The sequence below is a fragment of the Lupinus angustifolius genome, chromosome LG01, assembly GCF_001865875.1.
Source record: "Lupinus angustifolius cultivar Tanjil chromosome LG01, LupAngTanjil_v1.0, whole genome shotgun sequence".
Taxonomy (NCBI): domain Eukaryota; kingdom Viridiplantae; phylum Streptophyta; class Magnoliopsida; order Fabales; family Fabaceae; genus Lupinus; species Lupinus angustifolius.
In genome coordinates this window covers 35,610,452-35,627,525 of record NC_032009.1, presented here as the reverse complement: position 1 = coordinate 35,627,525, position 17,074 = coordinate 35,610,452, and the positions used below count along the sequence as shown (strand labels likewise).

The following is a 17,074-nucleotide window of genomic DNA, read 5'->3' as shown; positions in this document are numbered from 1 at the left end:
AATTAAGCAAGTTATTTAGCACATCACTTGTTAAGTGCTGCACCCATGCAATTCTCTATTTATCTTCTTTTAAATTTTTTGTAAAACATTTTCACCCTTATTCTCTTATATCATATTTACCATTTATTCTTGTTTCATAATTAGGGATGACAATGAGTACCCGAATCCGTAGATATCCGCAAAAAATGTTCACAACGAGTTGGATTTAGGTCCGTATTTTTGGACCCGTGGGTAATAAGACCCGCTGTTGGATGAGTCTGAGTCCAGGCAATGAGTACCCGCTATTCCTTCCTATATATATACATATATGGGAGGGGATTCACTTACTCCAAGTGTAAATTTAAATAACTTATTTCACAACTTAGTCATCAATTCTAGGGGAAATCCAATGGTTTGAATTAGTGAGTAAATCTATACCATCAGATTTCCCTAAAACTGATGACTAAGATGTGGAATATGTGGATCTCTCTATATATATATATTGTTAATCCATAACGTTATATTGTTAATTCGTAAGTATAATTAATGTGTTGTTAAAAGGTGATGTTACATTGTTAAGTAATGATGTTATGTTATATTGTTAATTGACATGTGTAATATAATATTATGTTTATTGAACAATTCTTATTAACTCAATTTTATATCATAATGTGACATAAGGGTCTTTTAAACAATTTTTAGTACAGAAGAACTTGCTTTAATTCTAACATGGATAAATGTTGACACAAGGGTCTTTTAAATTTCATATATAGTCACACTAATATGAAGCTAACCAACATAGCATCTTTATTATCTATCATAAACATTTATTATCTATCATAAATATGCACGAGCACACAAATATATCTCAATTCTCAACATTATTCAATGAACTATTGGCGAGTGCCACTTGTCGCGTAGCCGACGTCCGCTAAGGATCATATCACAATCCTTAGTGAATCATCGATTACGCGACACCACTTTATTGGGACAATTACAAGCTCAATCTATTTTGACATATTCAATGGTCATTTTCCCATCATGAGCTTTCCTAAAGAAATGCTTCACATAATCCGAATATAGAACATTTTTATAATTTTGTTTCTCCCCATTGGCAAGCACTTCAGGCAAAGGACCTATAACATCCGAAGGGCTAGGGTTCACAAAAATGGGTACTGAAACCCTAACATTCTTTTCATTAGCTGTCACTCGATGCTCGATGCTCTTGTATCGACCATTACTTATTATTTGTAATGCATCACCAATGTTGATCACTAGTGCACCGGACACCGGCGGCACGTGGATCCAACTATGGTGGTCCTCTGCTCGGACGTAGAGGCCGCCGGTTCCATCTTGTAGGAGAACGGTCAGGGTCGAGACATCAGAGTGGCGTCCTATTGCCACAGTTAGTTCTTGGTTAGGGCAAATAGGATAGTAGTTGAGATTGATCCTCTTTGAACCCATTAAGAGTGATTCTTTTGCTTCATCAATTTCACTCACATTTAATCTCTTCATCAATATATTTAGAAGTCGCTTGATTAATGTTTCAGACATCTTCATATATTCTAGTGCTTCATCCCTATATATAAAATTTCATGTAATAGAATATAGTTAATGTGCATGTTTCTATATTCAAATCTCAAAATTTTATAATCATCTTTTAGAATAATTTTACACTATTAGTCCATAATTTATCATTTTTTTAATCATCATTGACTCTTTAGAAAAAGTAATATAAATGAATGATAAATGATATGTTGACCGTATATAAATTTTTACACTGACAGTGTATAGCTATTATATAAATACTCTCAACTCAATTTTATACCTTAAATTATTTGAGACTTGTCTCCTTAAATAAATATTCGCAACTCAATTTGAATCAGTTCAAAATGATTTCTAAGGATCTCAAACAAAAATAAAAAGCATCAATTCTTTTACTTTTTTGAAATTATTAGTTAAGTAGAAGGATGGCAAATCGCTGCAGTTAAAATTATAATAATTCAACTGAAAATATAGCCAAAAGTTTGATATATTTATCTAGAAATAGTGATTTTTCTTTTAAAAGGGGAGAAGTAATTAATATTAACTATTATTGAGTTGCTAATTGTTTTAAGAACTTTTTTAGTAACTAGTGAAAATAAAAATAGTTTTTATTATAATGAGTACATAGAAGTTTAAACTTGAGCTAATATATATTAAGTATTAAAAATATAAAACCCTGTGCTAACTATTGAAAAAGTTCATATTTTTGGGAAACCACACAAATTATAGAGAAAGAGAATAGCAGCAAATTATATTATTGCCACACAAATTACGAAGAAGAAAAATGGATTGTGATGGGAGAGAAATGTGATTATTCACTCTATCAAGATAGTTGAACCAATGAGTCATTGATTGTACCAGTTAATTTACTTTACTCGAAATTTAAAAACATTATCATACTTAATTAAACAATTGGTAAAGAAAGGTTTTATTACAACAAATAGTTTAAGTAAGTTGAAAACATCATTGAACAATATATATGCTTTTTACGAAAAAAATATATATTGTCGTACAAATCTTCCTGCATTATGAGAAAAGTAACATATGTCACAAAGTAATATAATGATTGATTTATAAATAACATGTCACTTTCTTATGGGTGAGAGATTTAGTATGAGAATATATCAGTACTCATGTTTTATACCTTAATAATTGCAACAAAAATTCACAAATAAGTTTAATTAAATAACTAAAGTTTTGTTAGAACATAATCCAACAAATAATAAACATAACTACAATAATAATATGACAAACATAACTACAAGTTAAAAGTATCACACGTTCTCTTCTTAAAGTAATGTCAGTTTGATTTTTTTAGAATGATTGAATTGGCCGAATCAAAACAATCTATCTAGTAGAATTGTTGGTTTTAAGTTTAAATTAGTCAAATTGAATAAGTTTACACTGACTTTGATGCATTATCGATCAAATGAATCATTCAAATCAATCATATGTCCAGTCCTCAATCAGACTAATTGAACTAGTGGGTCATGTTTTACAATATTATGTACTTTGATATTTGTTAATTAATCGAACAAGTATTTAATTACCTGCAAGCATAGGGCCATGTTGCCACAGCCTCATCCTCAGAAACATAGAAAAGACTTAGATAATCTTTCCACTCTAGGGCCTTCTCTGCTTCCGGGGTAAAGCTAGATCCATATCTCACATGGTTAGATGATGACTTCTCTTTAGTGTACTTAACTTTCTCCTTAGCTGGAAGCCCATAGAACCTATATGTTGCATCCTTGACATTTTCTAGGACTTTTATGGGCACCCCATGATTGATGATTTGGAAAAATCCCCATTTTTCAGCTGCATCACAAATTGCATCTCCAACTTTTGGGTCATCCCAATTGGACATGTCAATTATGGGAATAGACTCTTGTGACACTACTTTTATCATACTCATTCTCTCTTCCAAAGGTTGAATATATTGCTTTGGGAGACTCTTTAGGCCCATTTCTGAAAGACCCTTTACTCCATTGCCTTCAAGCATCACAAATTCAATGAGATTTAAGGGATTGTTCAATATGGTAGGTGCCATTTTGCTTGAGTTGATAAGTTAAAAGTTTATGCTTTTTTCTAATAATTTGAGAACTTCTTGGGTTTGTGGATTGGGAAACAATTTCCATGGAGAACTACTTATATAACATTCAACCCAAAAGTTAGAATTTGGATTTGTTACATTGTTGTAATGGAAAATATTAAAATAAGATTAGAATATGTTCCCACTACACTTGATGTTTAACTCACCAACTCAAATGGCAAGTTACATGTTTGGTTGCATATAATTAAAAAAACTAGCGTGAAGCATGTTATTGTGGTAGATGAAGGGTTTAATTAATATATGTGATTGATAATGTTAGAGTTTTTTATACTATTAATAATTATTTATTATTCATGTGCTAAAAATATTAACTCTTAACTAAAAGTAATATAATTGAATGGTGAATGGTGTATTAATTCTATAAAAAAAATTATATTAATGGTGTATAAATATTAAGTTCAAATAAAAAACGAAAGACTAATCAATATTAAATTAAGTATATCTTAGGTTGGTGAGGCATCTTTTCTACAAATAAATGATTATTATCTCTCATGTCATTTTTATCCTATGTCATCACGTAAAAGAAAAATTGAGAAAAATATTAGCAAACTAATTAAGAATAATCGAGAGGTTAACATTTTGTCCATAACTTATAACAATGTGTTATGGCATAATTAATTTATGAAAACCTCACCCAGTAAAAATATGGTTCACTATTATTATTATTATTATTATTATTATTATTATTATTATTATTATTATTATTATTATTATTATTATTATTATTATTATTATTATTATTATTATTATTATTATTATTATTATTATTATTATTATTATTATTATTATTATTATTATTATTATTATTATTATTATTATTATTATTATTATTATTATTATTATTATTATTATTATTATTATTATTATTATTATTATTATTGTATGAACAAGAAAAATACACAAGACATGTATAAAGGTAATTCAGAGATGTTCTCTAAAGAAATCTTTTATGAGTGTAATATATATGTACTAATAGTATAAAGATTTATATACAGACAGTGTATCATTAACTATTTATTTGTATAATTTTTATTTAAGAGTTAATAATAATTAAAAATGAATGATGGATAATGTAATAACAATACAAAAAACTCTTACATTGTCGGTACTACATCTTTTTCTCATCTTTTAGATATAATTAATATATTATTCATCATTTATTTATATATTTTTTTGAAATATATTAATAGTGATAAAGTATTAACAATACACTAACAATATATAAAATTAATAGGGCATATATATTTTCTATTATATTTATCACTAATCACATTAGCTCACTATGAAACACTCTAATATTTATCCTAATCATAATGACAAAAGTCAGTCTAAAAATCCTCTTAATTACACTTTGTACCCACCTACAGCATTAGTCTTGTTTAAAACTATTACAAAAATTAAAATGAGTCATAAACACATCTTAAAAAATATTTGTCAAGTAAAAAAAAATTTGAAAATAATGTTGTCAAGACCGTAAAGTTTGATTGGTCGGATCATGGACCGTACTTAAAAATCACTCTAATTTATAGTTTTAAAAGAATGAGGAGTTGAAGTATTTTGAACCAAAAAAACTTTGATCTAAATGTATTAAACCCGATTAAACTTGAATAAATCAAGAAGAAAATTAACTAATTACTTAAAATTTTAAAAAAAAATGAAATATATTTCTAATATCTTGTTTTATTTCACTCCAAAAAAGTACGAGAAATTAAATACAATATAATTATATAAAATTATGCATTTATTAATTATGTATAAAATTATTTGGTATGATCGAACAATAACTAATTAGGCAGACCAATCAAGTTCATAACATTTGTGCAAACAATTATCAATAGCATTTAATATGTTATTGTTTACTTGAGTACCAATGACATAGTGGCACAATATTATTTTTACACCGTTTATATTGAGTGCAAGACTCCATTCCTAATGAATAAAATATCTATAAATTTGATGAAATTGCTTTTTGGTTTTCAAGAGCTACATGTTAGTAACTTACATTAAAATCTAGCATAATTACATGTATTATTTCGATTATACTCATCAAATGTTTCAGAAAAACCCGATACATGTCATTTAAGTTATTTTTAGATTAGTATCTACTCAAAAAAGACGCATAAATTTCAAACTAAGAACAAATAATTGTTTTCCATCAACATTACTTATTTCTAGCATGTGGCACATATAATTTTACTCGCCTGGCCTCCATGAGTCAGACTCATTTCTATTACTAGAAAGGACAGTTAGACTTTTTAGTATATTTTTAAGAATAAACATATAATTACAATGTAAGTTTGGGGATAAAAGTGTCATTCTCTTTTGATTTTTCTATGTATTTTTTTAACTAATATATCCGGTAACGGAGAGGAGTGTGACTCTCCACCACCATAATTGTCGCCCTCCATCATGGTTAACCTCTCTCCTACCTCTTTTTAGCGTGATAGTCATGGACGAGTAAAACAAATAACACCTCTTCGATAGCAACAACCCTCGTTATAACGGAAGTCTATCTGTTATTCCACAATTTTATGTCACTCCGTATACCAGAAGATATGATTGGTCAAAAAAATATATAATAATTACAATTTTAACTTAAATAATTTTTTTAATCAATTAGAATTGAATACTAACTTGAAAAAGTTAACAGAACAATATTGACATTTTTCATTATGGCCACCAATAGCTTGAAGTACATGCCAATTATGATTATCTCTCTTTCACACCCATGTTTGAAAGAAAACTGGACCTTTTTTACTTGCCTAATCTTGAGTCTAATACATGAAAAATCACACAATACAAGGGAGAGAAAAAGAATGATACAGATGATTGAGGAACCAGTGATGTTCAGGAATTCCTCCCACTAAATCTATACTTTCTAACAGAAAATCCATGTATTATGACTTTATCAGAGGAAGTGTAATTCTTACACATTGACAGCCACAGAACTAGCAATAGCTAAGCCTTAGTCCCACGGGGAGGTATCACTTATATGGATCAAATGATGTTGCAATGTTCTATCACAAATTATGTCTATTGATATAAAACATCGATCTCTAAATCTTTCATAATTGTTTGGCTTTGGCCTATGGTTTTTCTTGTTCTCCCTCTACCTCTAGAAATTGGAATAATCTCAATTTGATCAACTCTCTTGGTGCTTCTCATGGTCTCCTCCACACATGCTCAAACCACCTATGACGTGAGTCTAACACCTTTCTACAATCAGAGCTACCCAAAGTGCATTCATTCTTATTTCTATCTTGTCTAGTGTGTCCACTCATCCAACACGATATTCTAATTTCTGCTACATTGAGATTATTTTCTTGTTGGCATTTTACCACCCAACATCTAGTGTCATATAACATTGAAGGTTTTATAGTCGTGCAGTAAAACTTTCCCTTATGCTTGAATGACACCTTTATATTACATATGACACCTAAAACACTTTGACATTTCATCCACCCTACTTGAATCATGGTATCTCTCAATTTCTCCATCGTATTGTGTGATTGACCCAAAACACTTAAATCTAGTGACTCACAATTTGGTATGATATCCAACTTTAAACTCTATAATAAAGTTTGTCCGCATTTTACTAAAAACTTAAACTCCAATACTCTACCTTACTTTGACTTATATGAAAGTCGTGTGCATCTAAAGTTTGACTTAACATTTCTAGCTTCCTATTTAATTCCTATCTAGAGTCTCCAACTATAATAATATCATCATGCATTAGAGAATCAGCTTGTAAGGAGAACAGAGTTCATACATTAGAGGATCAGAATATCTTCTAGTACAAAAGTTAAAAAGTTTAACATGACATTTTACCTGTTTAGGTGATTCTTAAATACCACATTGAAAAAGTGCAACATACAACAACATAAAGGTTAAGACTAAATATTAAACACAAGGATCATAATCACCTGTTCACATCTCTGTTAACTAGTGCAGATATGTAGCTTGGTAATGATAGCTATTCCCAAAGTAATTGCCATGACTCTGAGAAAAGTTGTAAGTTGCAGAGCCCAGGAGAGGGGGGCAATGATTGTCAGTTGGTCCGGCGTACATGTAAGGCCGGTCATACACATACTGTTGTGGATACCTGTCAGCAGCTCTAGCATAGCAAAGTTTATCAGAAGGAATGTTAGTGACCCGGGGACCGTATCCAGCACCATTAGCACGGGGTCTCTTAGGTTGAGGCTTTGTCGCTTCGGTTTCTCTTTTCTTGTCAGCTTTGGCCTTCTCTAGTTGAATCATTCGTTTCTGGAGAGGATCCAGAGGATACTCCTCATCAAGTTTATGTTCCTCAATGCATTTTATTACAACCTTAAGAGCAATTAGCTCCCTTTCATTAACCTCAATCTGTGACAACAGTAAGTCATAGAGAATATTCAAAAGGTGAAGAACCTTAGTACCACAAAAACCAATTAAGAATCAAACATAAATGTGAGTTTCATTGAGTTATCATGCAAGTAAGGACCCGACAGAAACACATAAATATATGCCTGTGGAATATTGATAGTCCTCACACAAATAGGCTGCAGTATAACAAACACTGAGGTTGCAGTAAGAGAAAGAGGACGGGACGGTGGGGTATCTGGTTGGAGTAGGAATATAAAGGAAAGGAAACAAAAGAGAGAAAGCGTGTAATTATGGATTATGGAATGAGGCATTGGGAGGGAGTCTATAACAAGCTTTTCCTTTCTGGTTTAATGGCTTCCCCAGTACTGGTTTCTCACTGAGACCAGTAACTAAAGGAGTCTCTTGCTGGTTATTCAGTTAAATAAGCATTTCGGTATCAGGTTTCAATCAGAAACCATTCCAGAGAATGACAATCTCAAGGTTTATGCACTTCTAAGGAATTATCAGGCTAAGGCTAATGCCAATGTAATGCTTATGTAGTTCTAAGGTGCCAATGATTTGACAGCATCTGGCCAAAACTTTATCTTTCAAGGGTGACTCGTAACAAGTGTTTCTTACATTATGTAGAAGATGCAAGTTTTGGTGTTCAGTTAACATAGACAACTGTTTTTTGTGGACTAGTTTTTGAAGAATGTTTAGGCTGCTTTATGTGGACTGCATTTGCTTCCACGTTTTTCTTTTTAAATCATCGAAGCTATGCTTCACAAAGTAAAATGTTCAAACATCCAGCAAGAAATTATAAATTACAACAATAATTTTCTATGTAAAACAAAGAAAACCTCTGGAGTCTGGTGTTAATATATGATACTTGTGGACAAACAGCATGTACAACCAAAAGAATAAAATAAAAAATCACTGATTACACTTATGACAAAGAGCTAACTAGATTACAACAACAACAAGCATATACGCAAAGCCTCCAAAATTTACAATCAAATTCTTTTATACTGCTAAAACTTCCATGAAGTTGTAGTACCAAACAAAAATACAGTCAAAGGCTAGAATTTTGGTGACTGTTACAACTTACAAGTGATCTTTAACAGTCTTCCTACACAACTAGTTTCTACAACAGCAAAAAGTCCTATGAAGCTACCAAAGTTAATATTTCATGATGGAGATAAAGACTATTATGGTATCTCTATTTGAACTGAACATAAATATCAAAAGAATAGACAAAGTTTCTGACCAATAGTTCAAATCATTAAAAGAAAGCAACAGATAGAAGAAATATTAATATAGCAGAGACTCAACAAAACACCTGTGCAGTGGGAGAAGAGTTAACACTTTTGACAGGAGAAGCTTTTCTAGCATCATTCAAGTAAGACTTCAGTAAAGGCACAGGAGAAAACTGTCCTGTAAGATCAAATGCAAAAGCCAAGTTAACTGCATCAATTTGACGCCCACTGTTCACCAAAATTTCGATTACACCTGCACATCCAAAAGTAAAGTGAAGCATTAAATTTAAATATGCAATTGATGCAAATGTAGTTTCATGCATCACACTTGCATGTTAAAAGCCATATTGGGATGCTTCTGAGAAACTAATGCACACATTCAATTGACTTCAATAATTTTCAGGAAAGCATCAGAGTCATCAACTCGCCATAATTCATTTTTCATTCAGTTTTTCTTTCAGCTATTTAACAGAAAGCAACACACATAAAGACTGGCAAAACACACAAAAAGTTATACTGAAAGATTATAGGATTTGAAAAAATACAGTTAGGTTTTGTACACACCCAAATACTTAACAACAAATCAAATCATCACAAAAAGAAAACTAAGGAAACAATTTTTTTGTTATAGAAATAAAAATAAGATTAAAGAAAAAACATTAGGTAATCAGATGAAAAATTTGTGAACAGAATAACAAAAAACTTTTTCCTTTAGCTGTATCAGATTTGGCTCAATTTTTGTTCAAAATTTCAGAAGGTTTTTAACTTTTTTATAAGGTTTTGACCCATGGTGACATTATAAGTGAACATATACACACCAGGCATCTTCTCAGACAACCCAAGGGAACGACATAAATCAGCAGTTTGTCGACGCCGAGACACCATTGGAATCAGCCTGGACAATTCCTCCTCATTAAAATCAGAGGCAATACCAAAACTTGCTATAAGTTGCAGAAATGCATGAGCCTCCAAGGAATTCCCATTGCTAGCATCTATGTCAAGCGCGTCTAATCTTGGTTTCCACTCTTCAGCAACTGTCTTTGCCTTTACCTTGGTATCTTCTGAAATCACATCAGAGACACTGTCTAAGTTTGTTAGCAGAACACTTAGGCACTCCATCAGCATGATACAGGTTCGGCGAAGACCTAATAAGTTTGCATCCTTCTTTGCATCTTGATGCGGCACATCCATAGAGTAAAATCCTTCCAAAGAATCTAAAACTAAACAAGCAGCATCAGGAGCATCTCTTAACGCTAGCAGTAATTCCTCCCTTAGAGCAGCAAGGTTCTTACGGTTATCAGAAATAAATTTGTGAAGTCCTCCAGCATCCATCTCTTCACAAAGTTTGACCAACTTTGGATAAGACATCAACTCCACATTTCCACTTCCAGGAGAAGTTTTCACATCTTCTAAGTTGCCTTCAGCAGCAACGGACACACTATCCACTTGCTTCTCCTGCACTTCTGGTGTCCAATGACCCCCATCCGAGACAATACCCGTCCCATTTGATGAAACTTTCCTGTGTTTTTCTCGAGCATTTACAATGGCAAGTACAGCAGCATCCCTTTTCTCTTGAAGCTTCTGCAACGTAGCTTGCTCCTTGGCAAAAACAGCTGCTTCCCGCTTCTTCACAATTTCCTGAGCTTTCATTGTTTTGTTTTCAAACTCTTTCTCTTGGTCTTCCAATTCATGAAAGCGTCTCTTCAAGGATTTCTCAAGTCCATGAAAATGTTCCTCAAGTTCTTTCCACTTCAAGTTCAGTGTAACAGCTCGATAACTTTCAAGTTCAGCAAATGCCTTTTGGAGCTGTTGTATCTTGGAAGATGTAGAATCCATCAGTGTGGCAACTGAGTCTGTGTCTTCCATGGCAAAAGAAGCTGAACAAAACAAAATAATGAAACAAATACCAAAACTCAACTTACATAAGCATGAACCACATGCAGTAGTCTGAACTAAATAGTTATCAGCAATTAGAATTACTTATCATCTTGATTTCGATGAACACAAACACGATAAGCATAGAGTAAATTTATGCTTAAGTTTGCAATAAAAGGATAGTGTTAATGCAATAATAGCAAAACTGAAAACTATACAGTTAAGGTCAATAATATCCCTCACATAGTATAACTCTTCATGGTTAAAAGGAAAACCTTCTCTTGCTAAAATCTTAAGACAATCTCAAGAGCTCAACGGACTTTACTATTTAACAGCATACTTTAATTCTTCAAAATTCCTATTTGCTTAGTGACTTGATTGCTGAATAAAACACCCAAGAGTGCGTTTGCATGTTGGGTTTTGGAGGGAAATGAACAAAAATAGAAGGTTTCGGGTTCATTTCAAAAGTGTATTCCATAGCTCCCAAACTTTCTCTTTTCTTTCCTCTCCAAAACTCAACTCACAAACAAACCCTTAAGGGTCCATTTGTGAGTTGGATTATAGAGGGGAAGGAAAGGGTTCAGAGCCATGAAATACACCTCTGGTATATCTTTAAAGCCTCCCATTTTCCTTCTTTAATCTCGAAAACTCAACTCGCAAACGGACTCTAAGAAAACAAGCAAAAAGTGGATTTATGATTTCATTTATTCAATGACAATAACAAAAACCCTAAAATCTGGAGCACAACATTTCTTCATAACCATTAAGGCAAGAAAATAAACAACAAAGAAAAAAAATACACAGAAAACCTAAAACCTATCCTCTTGTAAATCATAATTTTCTTCCAGCAGAGTAATTAAATTCGAAAAAAAATCGGAAAAAAATAAAAATTATTGATTTGAGTGGAATGTATAGTAAATTTGTTGAACATATAATCATCAAATGATAAAATGGAAAGTGGATTGTTGTTCCATAAAAGTAAACAAAGTAGATCTAACCTAATAACAAGGAAATAAAATTGAAGAAAAAAATAAAAATAAAAAGAGAGAAGAAAAATACCTGATTGAAGTAATAATAGAAAGAAATTAAGCAGAGAAAGAAATAAAAAATTGTAAATTCATATTTTTTTTTTTATGCAATTGGAACTCTTGTTTGAAGAGAGAGAGAGAATGAAGAAAAAGGAAAGAAGAGATGAGTGTCGGTATTGTCTTTGACTCACTCTATCACACTTCTCTATCCTTTTCCTTTTTATTACTATTCATAGCCTACCGCTCATTATTACATCACTCACGATAACCGATAAAGATACCAATATATGTGATGTAATGTTTCATTAGATCTTCATATACTATTTTTTAGAGTTGGAAATGAGTTGAATTAGAGTTCAGCTCGATAAGGATTGGTTTGATTTGAAACTTGGATTGAGTTCGATACAAAAAAAATTTAGTTCGAGTTCGGTTCGGTTAAAGTTCGTGAACTGTTCAATTCGGTTCGATTGGTTCATTTCGACAACTTAAATAGTTAATTAATTTTTAAAAAATACTATAAAAAGTTTTATACATATAAATATAATCATGTTTATATATATATAATAACAATAAATATAAATAATAATGCATGAGTCGTAATAAATATAAAAATTAGTTTATAGTATATTTATATTATACATATATATCGAACTAGCTTATCAACCTAACGAGTCGAACTTATCCAACTCAAGTTTGATTCTTTATTTAATGAGCTCAAGTTTGGTTCATTTGGTTCATGAACTAAGTATATCCGACTAAATAACGAATCGTGTTTTGAAAGAATACTGAATTAGTTTGGTTCATTATCAACCCTACTGTCTTCCAATAAAATGTTCTATTACTAATCTCGGGAGTGACACACCCCAAAATAATATTGAATAATTGATATAATGGTCTATTTCATTAAATTTTATATTATAATAAATTTATAAATATTTGTCATCTTACAACTCAATAATCATGTTGCAAACATGTAAAAAGTTAGTGTGTTTACGTAGTAGTCTAAGATTTTATTAGATTTTGATAATAATTAAATAATCAAATATTTAATTCCTAAAAACGATATTTGTTGGAATAGACAATTATATGTCCCAAAATAATTAGTTCTTTACAAAAAAAGTGATGAGATACCATTGGTTGTATAAAAAAACATCACTAAGTTTAAGGTTTTAAAATAAATTTAGTGAGTCATTCCAAAATATTGAAATCCATTTAATTGTGTATATGATATAATAGGAGATAGGTTCACTAATTTACTTATCCAACAACTTGTAGATATGTAAAATATTTATAACTATGCTTTTAATTTCACATAGACTCTTTTTATTTTTTATGTATGGAGTAAATACATTACCAATTATTTATGCATGTTATTTTTAACTAAAAAAGATAATAAGTATTAATAATTAAGAGTAATGGACTATGAAGTACGGATTCGTCAAACACCCTTCACGTGTCGGTGTCCGACATGTATCCGACATGGATACGCTCAGATTCGCGAAAGATACGTATCCATAGAGTATCCAAAAATTAAAAAAAATAAAATAAAATAAATAAATATTAAGACACATATTCGATCCGTTTTCAATAAAATATAGGATATATGGATTCATCTTCAATAAGGTATAGGATATATAGATTCATTTATAATAAAACAGGATAAGATAGATTCGTTTCCAATAAAACAGGATAAGATAGATTCGTTTCCAATAAAACAGGATAAGATAGATTCGTTTCCAATAAAACAGGATAAGATAGATTCGTTTCCAATAAAACAGGATAAGATAGATTCGTTTCCAATAAAACAGGATAAGATAGATTCGTTTCCAATAAAACAGGATAAGATAGATTCGTTTCCAATAAAACATGATAACACAGATTCATTTTCATTAAAATAAAATAAAATATATTTGTTATGGAGGGAATGATATTAGGATAGATTTGTTTTCATTAAAATAGAATAAGATAGATTAGTTACGGAGGACAGTGATTTTAAATTTTCATATTTTTTACTTTGAATATTTTGATTTACATTTATAATTTTATCATATTTTATGTGTTTTTATTATTTTATACGTGTATCCTTGAACGTATCGTATCTTTTATTTTGGAAAAAATACGTGTCGATGGATCAGATACGTATCGTACCCGACATACATATCAGTATTCGTGCTTCATAGGTAACGGATAACAGGAGCATATTTGTTGTCTCACAGTTTTGTACCATCTTATATGCCGGAATGTGTAATTGACTAGAAAAATATTCAATAATTATAATTTTAACTTAAATAAATTTTTTCTATCCAATCAAAGTTGATGATACATGAAATGGTAGAAAAAGTGATATAACAGATTTGATTCCCAGAGGGTAAGAAAAGTGTTATGAGTGGATAGAATTAAGAGATATAAAATATTGAAATCCCATCTCTTTGAGTTTGGCGTGATTCCTTACTATACAATCATTCTAACGTAAGAGATAAGAGAATATTTTTATAGGATTATTATTACAATGCTAAAATTACATGTTTTTATATGCTTATTAAGGATTAATCTCCTTCTAATGTTGCTTCCACAATTCAAATCTCACTTTCTAGAGGTCTCTAATTTTGTTTAATTAGTTATTTTATTCGTACTAGCATGTTCATAGGCACTTTCATACGTGTCAATTCACTTTCTTATTGTTTGTAATATTGACAGAAAAATAGGAACAAAAGAAATTAAAGTAATTTTTCATGTTCGGCATTCTTCTTAAAAATAACTATACTTACAATGTAGGAAATAAGAAATAGTTAACCAAATAACATATAACATGAGTAAAAATGGACATTAGGTTATTTGGTTTTTTGGTAGAAATTAGAGGATATGGAGAACAAATTAGAGAACCACAAATTGTAACATGGTGAGATAGTTACATTGGGCTTTGACTTTATTAATAGTATAAATATAGATGCTAAATTTCATGTTAGTTATGCCATTACAACTATTTTTAACCTAAATAATAATATTATTAGTTTGTATAAATATTGTACACCATGGTGAGTATGGGTCTGGTTGAGTTGGATAAGGTTTGTCTCTTATCCGATCCTAAATATTGATTGAGTCATTTTTTGAACTCGGCCAGCCCTAAATTCGAAGCTAACCCGACCTTAAATATATTTTGGATCAGCCTTTGAACTCGAACATAGATCTGATTAAATATAATGCATAATATAATATTCTTAATATTACTTATTATTATTATGTATATGTAATTTAACATATAAAATGATATATGTATATATATTGTTAATCATGTATTAGGACAACAAAATTAGAGAATGAGTGTTGTTTTCGACCAAAAATATGTCATTACTCTGTACTGAATTAAATAGAGACACATACAAACATAATGAATAGGTGACTATGGGATGGATCGGCTCAGACTATGTTTGTTCCATACTCAATCCTAAATATTGATTGAGTCTAATTTTTTAACTCGAACACAACCTAGATCTGATGAGACTCAATCTTATTCGGACTCGATCATGATCGAGTCATATAGAGTGAGTAGTAAGATCAGGTCCTGCTCACCCCGACTTTTAAGTTCCACACCCACCTTTTATACTTTTCACCTGTACATCCAAAACACCCTTGTTGTGTTTTCTTTGTTTTGCTTTATTTCTTATGCAACTCAAATCTGCACTTAGTTTAAAGAAAACCAAACATGTATTATATGAATTAACGTAGGAAGGTTGATTGCGTATATCAAAGACAAAGTTGCTCATGGGAAAGGAACAACATTTTAATATTTTTAGCAATTATCTTTTTATTATCTTTTCATTATATATTTTTTAGTATTTAAACATTTTTGGGGATATGGCTGTCATTAATACAATTTGAGAGTTTTCTCTTTCTGGTGGACCCTAGAGCTTTATCTGTCAGATTTGTCGCTTGAAAACTTGTATTTTCATTCTAGGTTTGACGCATCGTAACCCTTTGTGCTTCTGACTATATCAAGGGGCATTAGAGCTGGTTTTATCCTTCCTCTTTTCGTAGCTTGAACAACCATGGGATATCAATCACTGACCAGAGCAGATTTTCATGGTATTACCGTGAGTTTTACCATAGCCCTAACTGTTTTGACTGAACAGATGACAACTTTAACAAATCAGGTGATGAACAACGCCAACAACGAGAAAATGATGAGGAAGAATAAGAACCTGATGAGGAAGAGATGGTTAATTAGGAAACTCGACAGTATAATCATCACTATCGGGTGAAAGCTTATATTCCATTATTCTACGAAACTATGGGAGTTCAGGAGTTTCTGGATTGGCAGATTGACGTTGTCAGATTCTTTAATGTCATGGGCGTCCTTGAGAGCAAACAAGTTAATATGGTAGCAATCAGGTCGAAGAACACTGCTATTGTGTGGTGGGATAAACTTGTTCTTCAGAGGTAGAGGCAAAGAAAATGGCTACTCAGAACTTGGAGAAGAATGAAACAGTTGGTGCTGGAGCGATTTTTACCAGAAGATTATGAGCAAATTTTTTTATAAAATGTATATCGAATGTGTTCAAGGAAAGAGAACTGTGATAGAGTATACAATTGAATTCCTACGTTTTTCTGAGCGAAAAGAACTGGGAGAATTAGAGAACTAGAAGGTGACTCGATACATCCGTAGTTTAAAGGGTTCTTTACAGTAGAATATAGGTTTGCAGACTATATGAACCATGGCTAAGGCATACAGCCTAGCTTAAAGGCTGAATTGATGGAGAAATCCCCTCGAAATTTCTCATGTAAGCTAGTATTTATATGCCCTAACCTTAACGAGTCTCTTGTTATTATTATGTTAATAATAATATTCAATATCGACAAAGTTCTTTGTAAAAGCCCTCATGTAAGCTATAATTGTAGTAGAAAGAGTGAGTGATGTTGTACATTGGGAATTAACAAAAATT

At 31.1% G+C, this 17,074-nt stretch overlaps 2 protein-coding genes and 1 long non-coding RNA gene across 4 annotated transcripts; all 3 read right to left on the bottom strand.

Annotated features, from left to right (window-relative positions):
- LOC109363597 lies at positions 348-15,285 on the bottom strand. The gene is made up of 3 exons (XR_002109495.1): positions 15,275-15,285; positions 14,211-14,217; positions 348-464 (listed from the first exon to the last, which is right to left on the bottom strand). It is a non-coding gene; the product is annotated as an uncharacterized LOC109363597 (long non-coding RNA).
- LOC109363590 (feruloyl CoA ortho-hydroxylase 1-like) lies at positions 891-3,633 on the bottom strand. The gene is made up of 2 exons (XM_019609848.1): positions 3,075-3,633; positions 891-1,558 (listed from the first exon to the last, which is right to left on the bottom strand). The coding sequence occupies exons 1-2, from the start codon at positions 3,569-3,571 to the stop codon at positions 982-984; spliced, it is 1,074 nt and encodes a 357-aa protein (XP_019465393.1). The 5' UTR covers positions 3,572-3,633; the 3' UTR covers positions 891-981.
- LOC109363580 (FRIGIDA-like protein 3) lies at positions 7,365-12,343 on the bottom strand. Of its 2 annotated transcripts, none has more exons than XM_019609838.1 (4): positions 12,166-12,343; positions 10,050-11,108; positions 9,315-9,484; positions 7,365-7,996 (listed from the first exon to the last, which is right to left on the bottom strand). In XM_019609838.1, exons 2-4 carry the CDS (start codon positions 11,095-11,097, stop codon positions 7,577-7,579), a joined length of 1,638 nt encoding a protein of 545 aa, XP_019465383.1. In that variant the 5' UTR covers positions 11,098-11,108; positions 12,166-12,343; the 3' UTR covers positions 7,365-7,576. The 2 variants fall into 2 exon arrangements, with proteins under 2 accessions (XP_019465383.1, XP_019465388.1); XM_019609843.1 differs by having other exon boundaries at positions 10,050-11,111; positions 12,168-12,323.

Bases quoted from the DNA above. Each gene is read 5' to 3' on its own strand.
- LOC109363580 (XM_019609838.1), bottom strand. From the start codon at position 11,097: ATGGAAGACACAGACTCAGTTGCCACACTGATGGATTCTACATCTTCC. The intron at 9,485-10,049 runs GTGTGTATATGT...TTGGATGTGCAG, and splicing joins GTTGTCTGAGAAGATGCCTG to GTGTAATCGAAATTTTGGTG. The intron at 7,997-9,314 runs GTGTTTTGTTGA...CTGTTGTCACAG, and splicing joins ACTCTTCTCCCACTGCACAG to ATTGAGGTTAATGAAAGGGA.
- LOC109363590 (XM_019609848.1), bottom strand. From the start codon at position 3,571: ATGGCACCTACCATATTGAACAATCCCTTAAATCTCATTGAATTTGTG. The intron at 1,559-3,074 runs GTAATTAAATAC...TTTTATATATAG, and splicing joins ACATGGCCCTATGCTTGCAG to GGATGAAGCACTAGAATATA.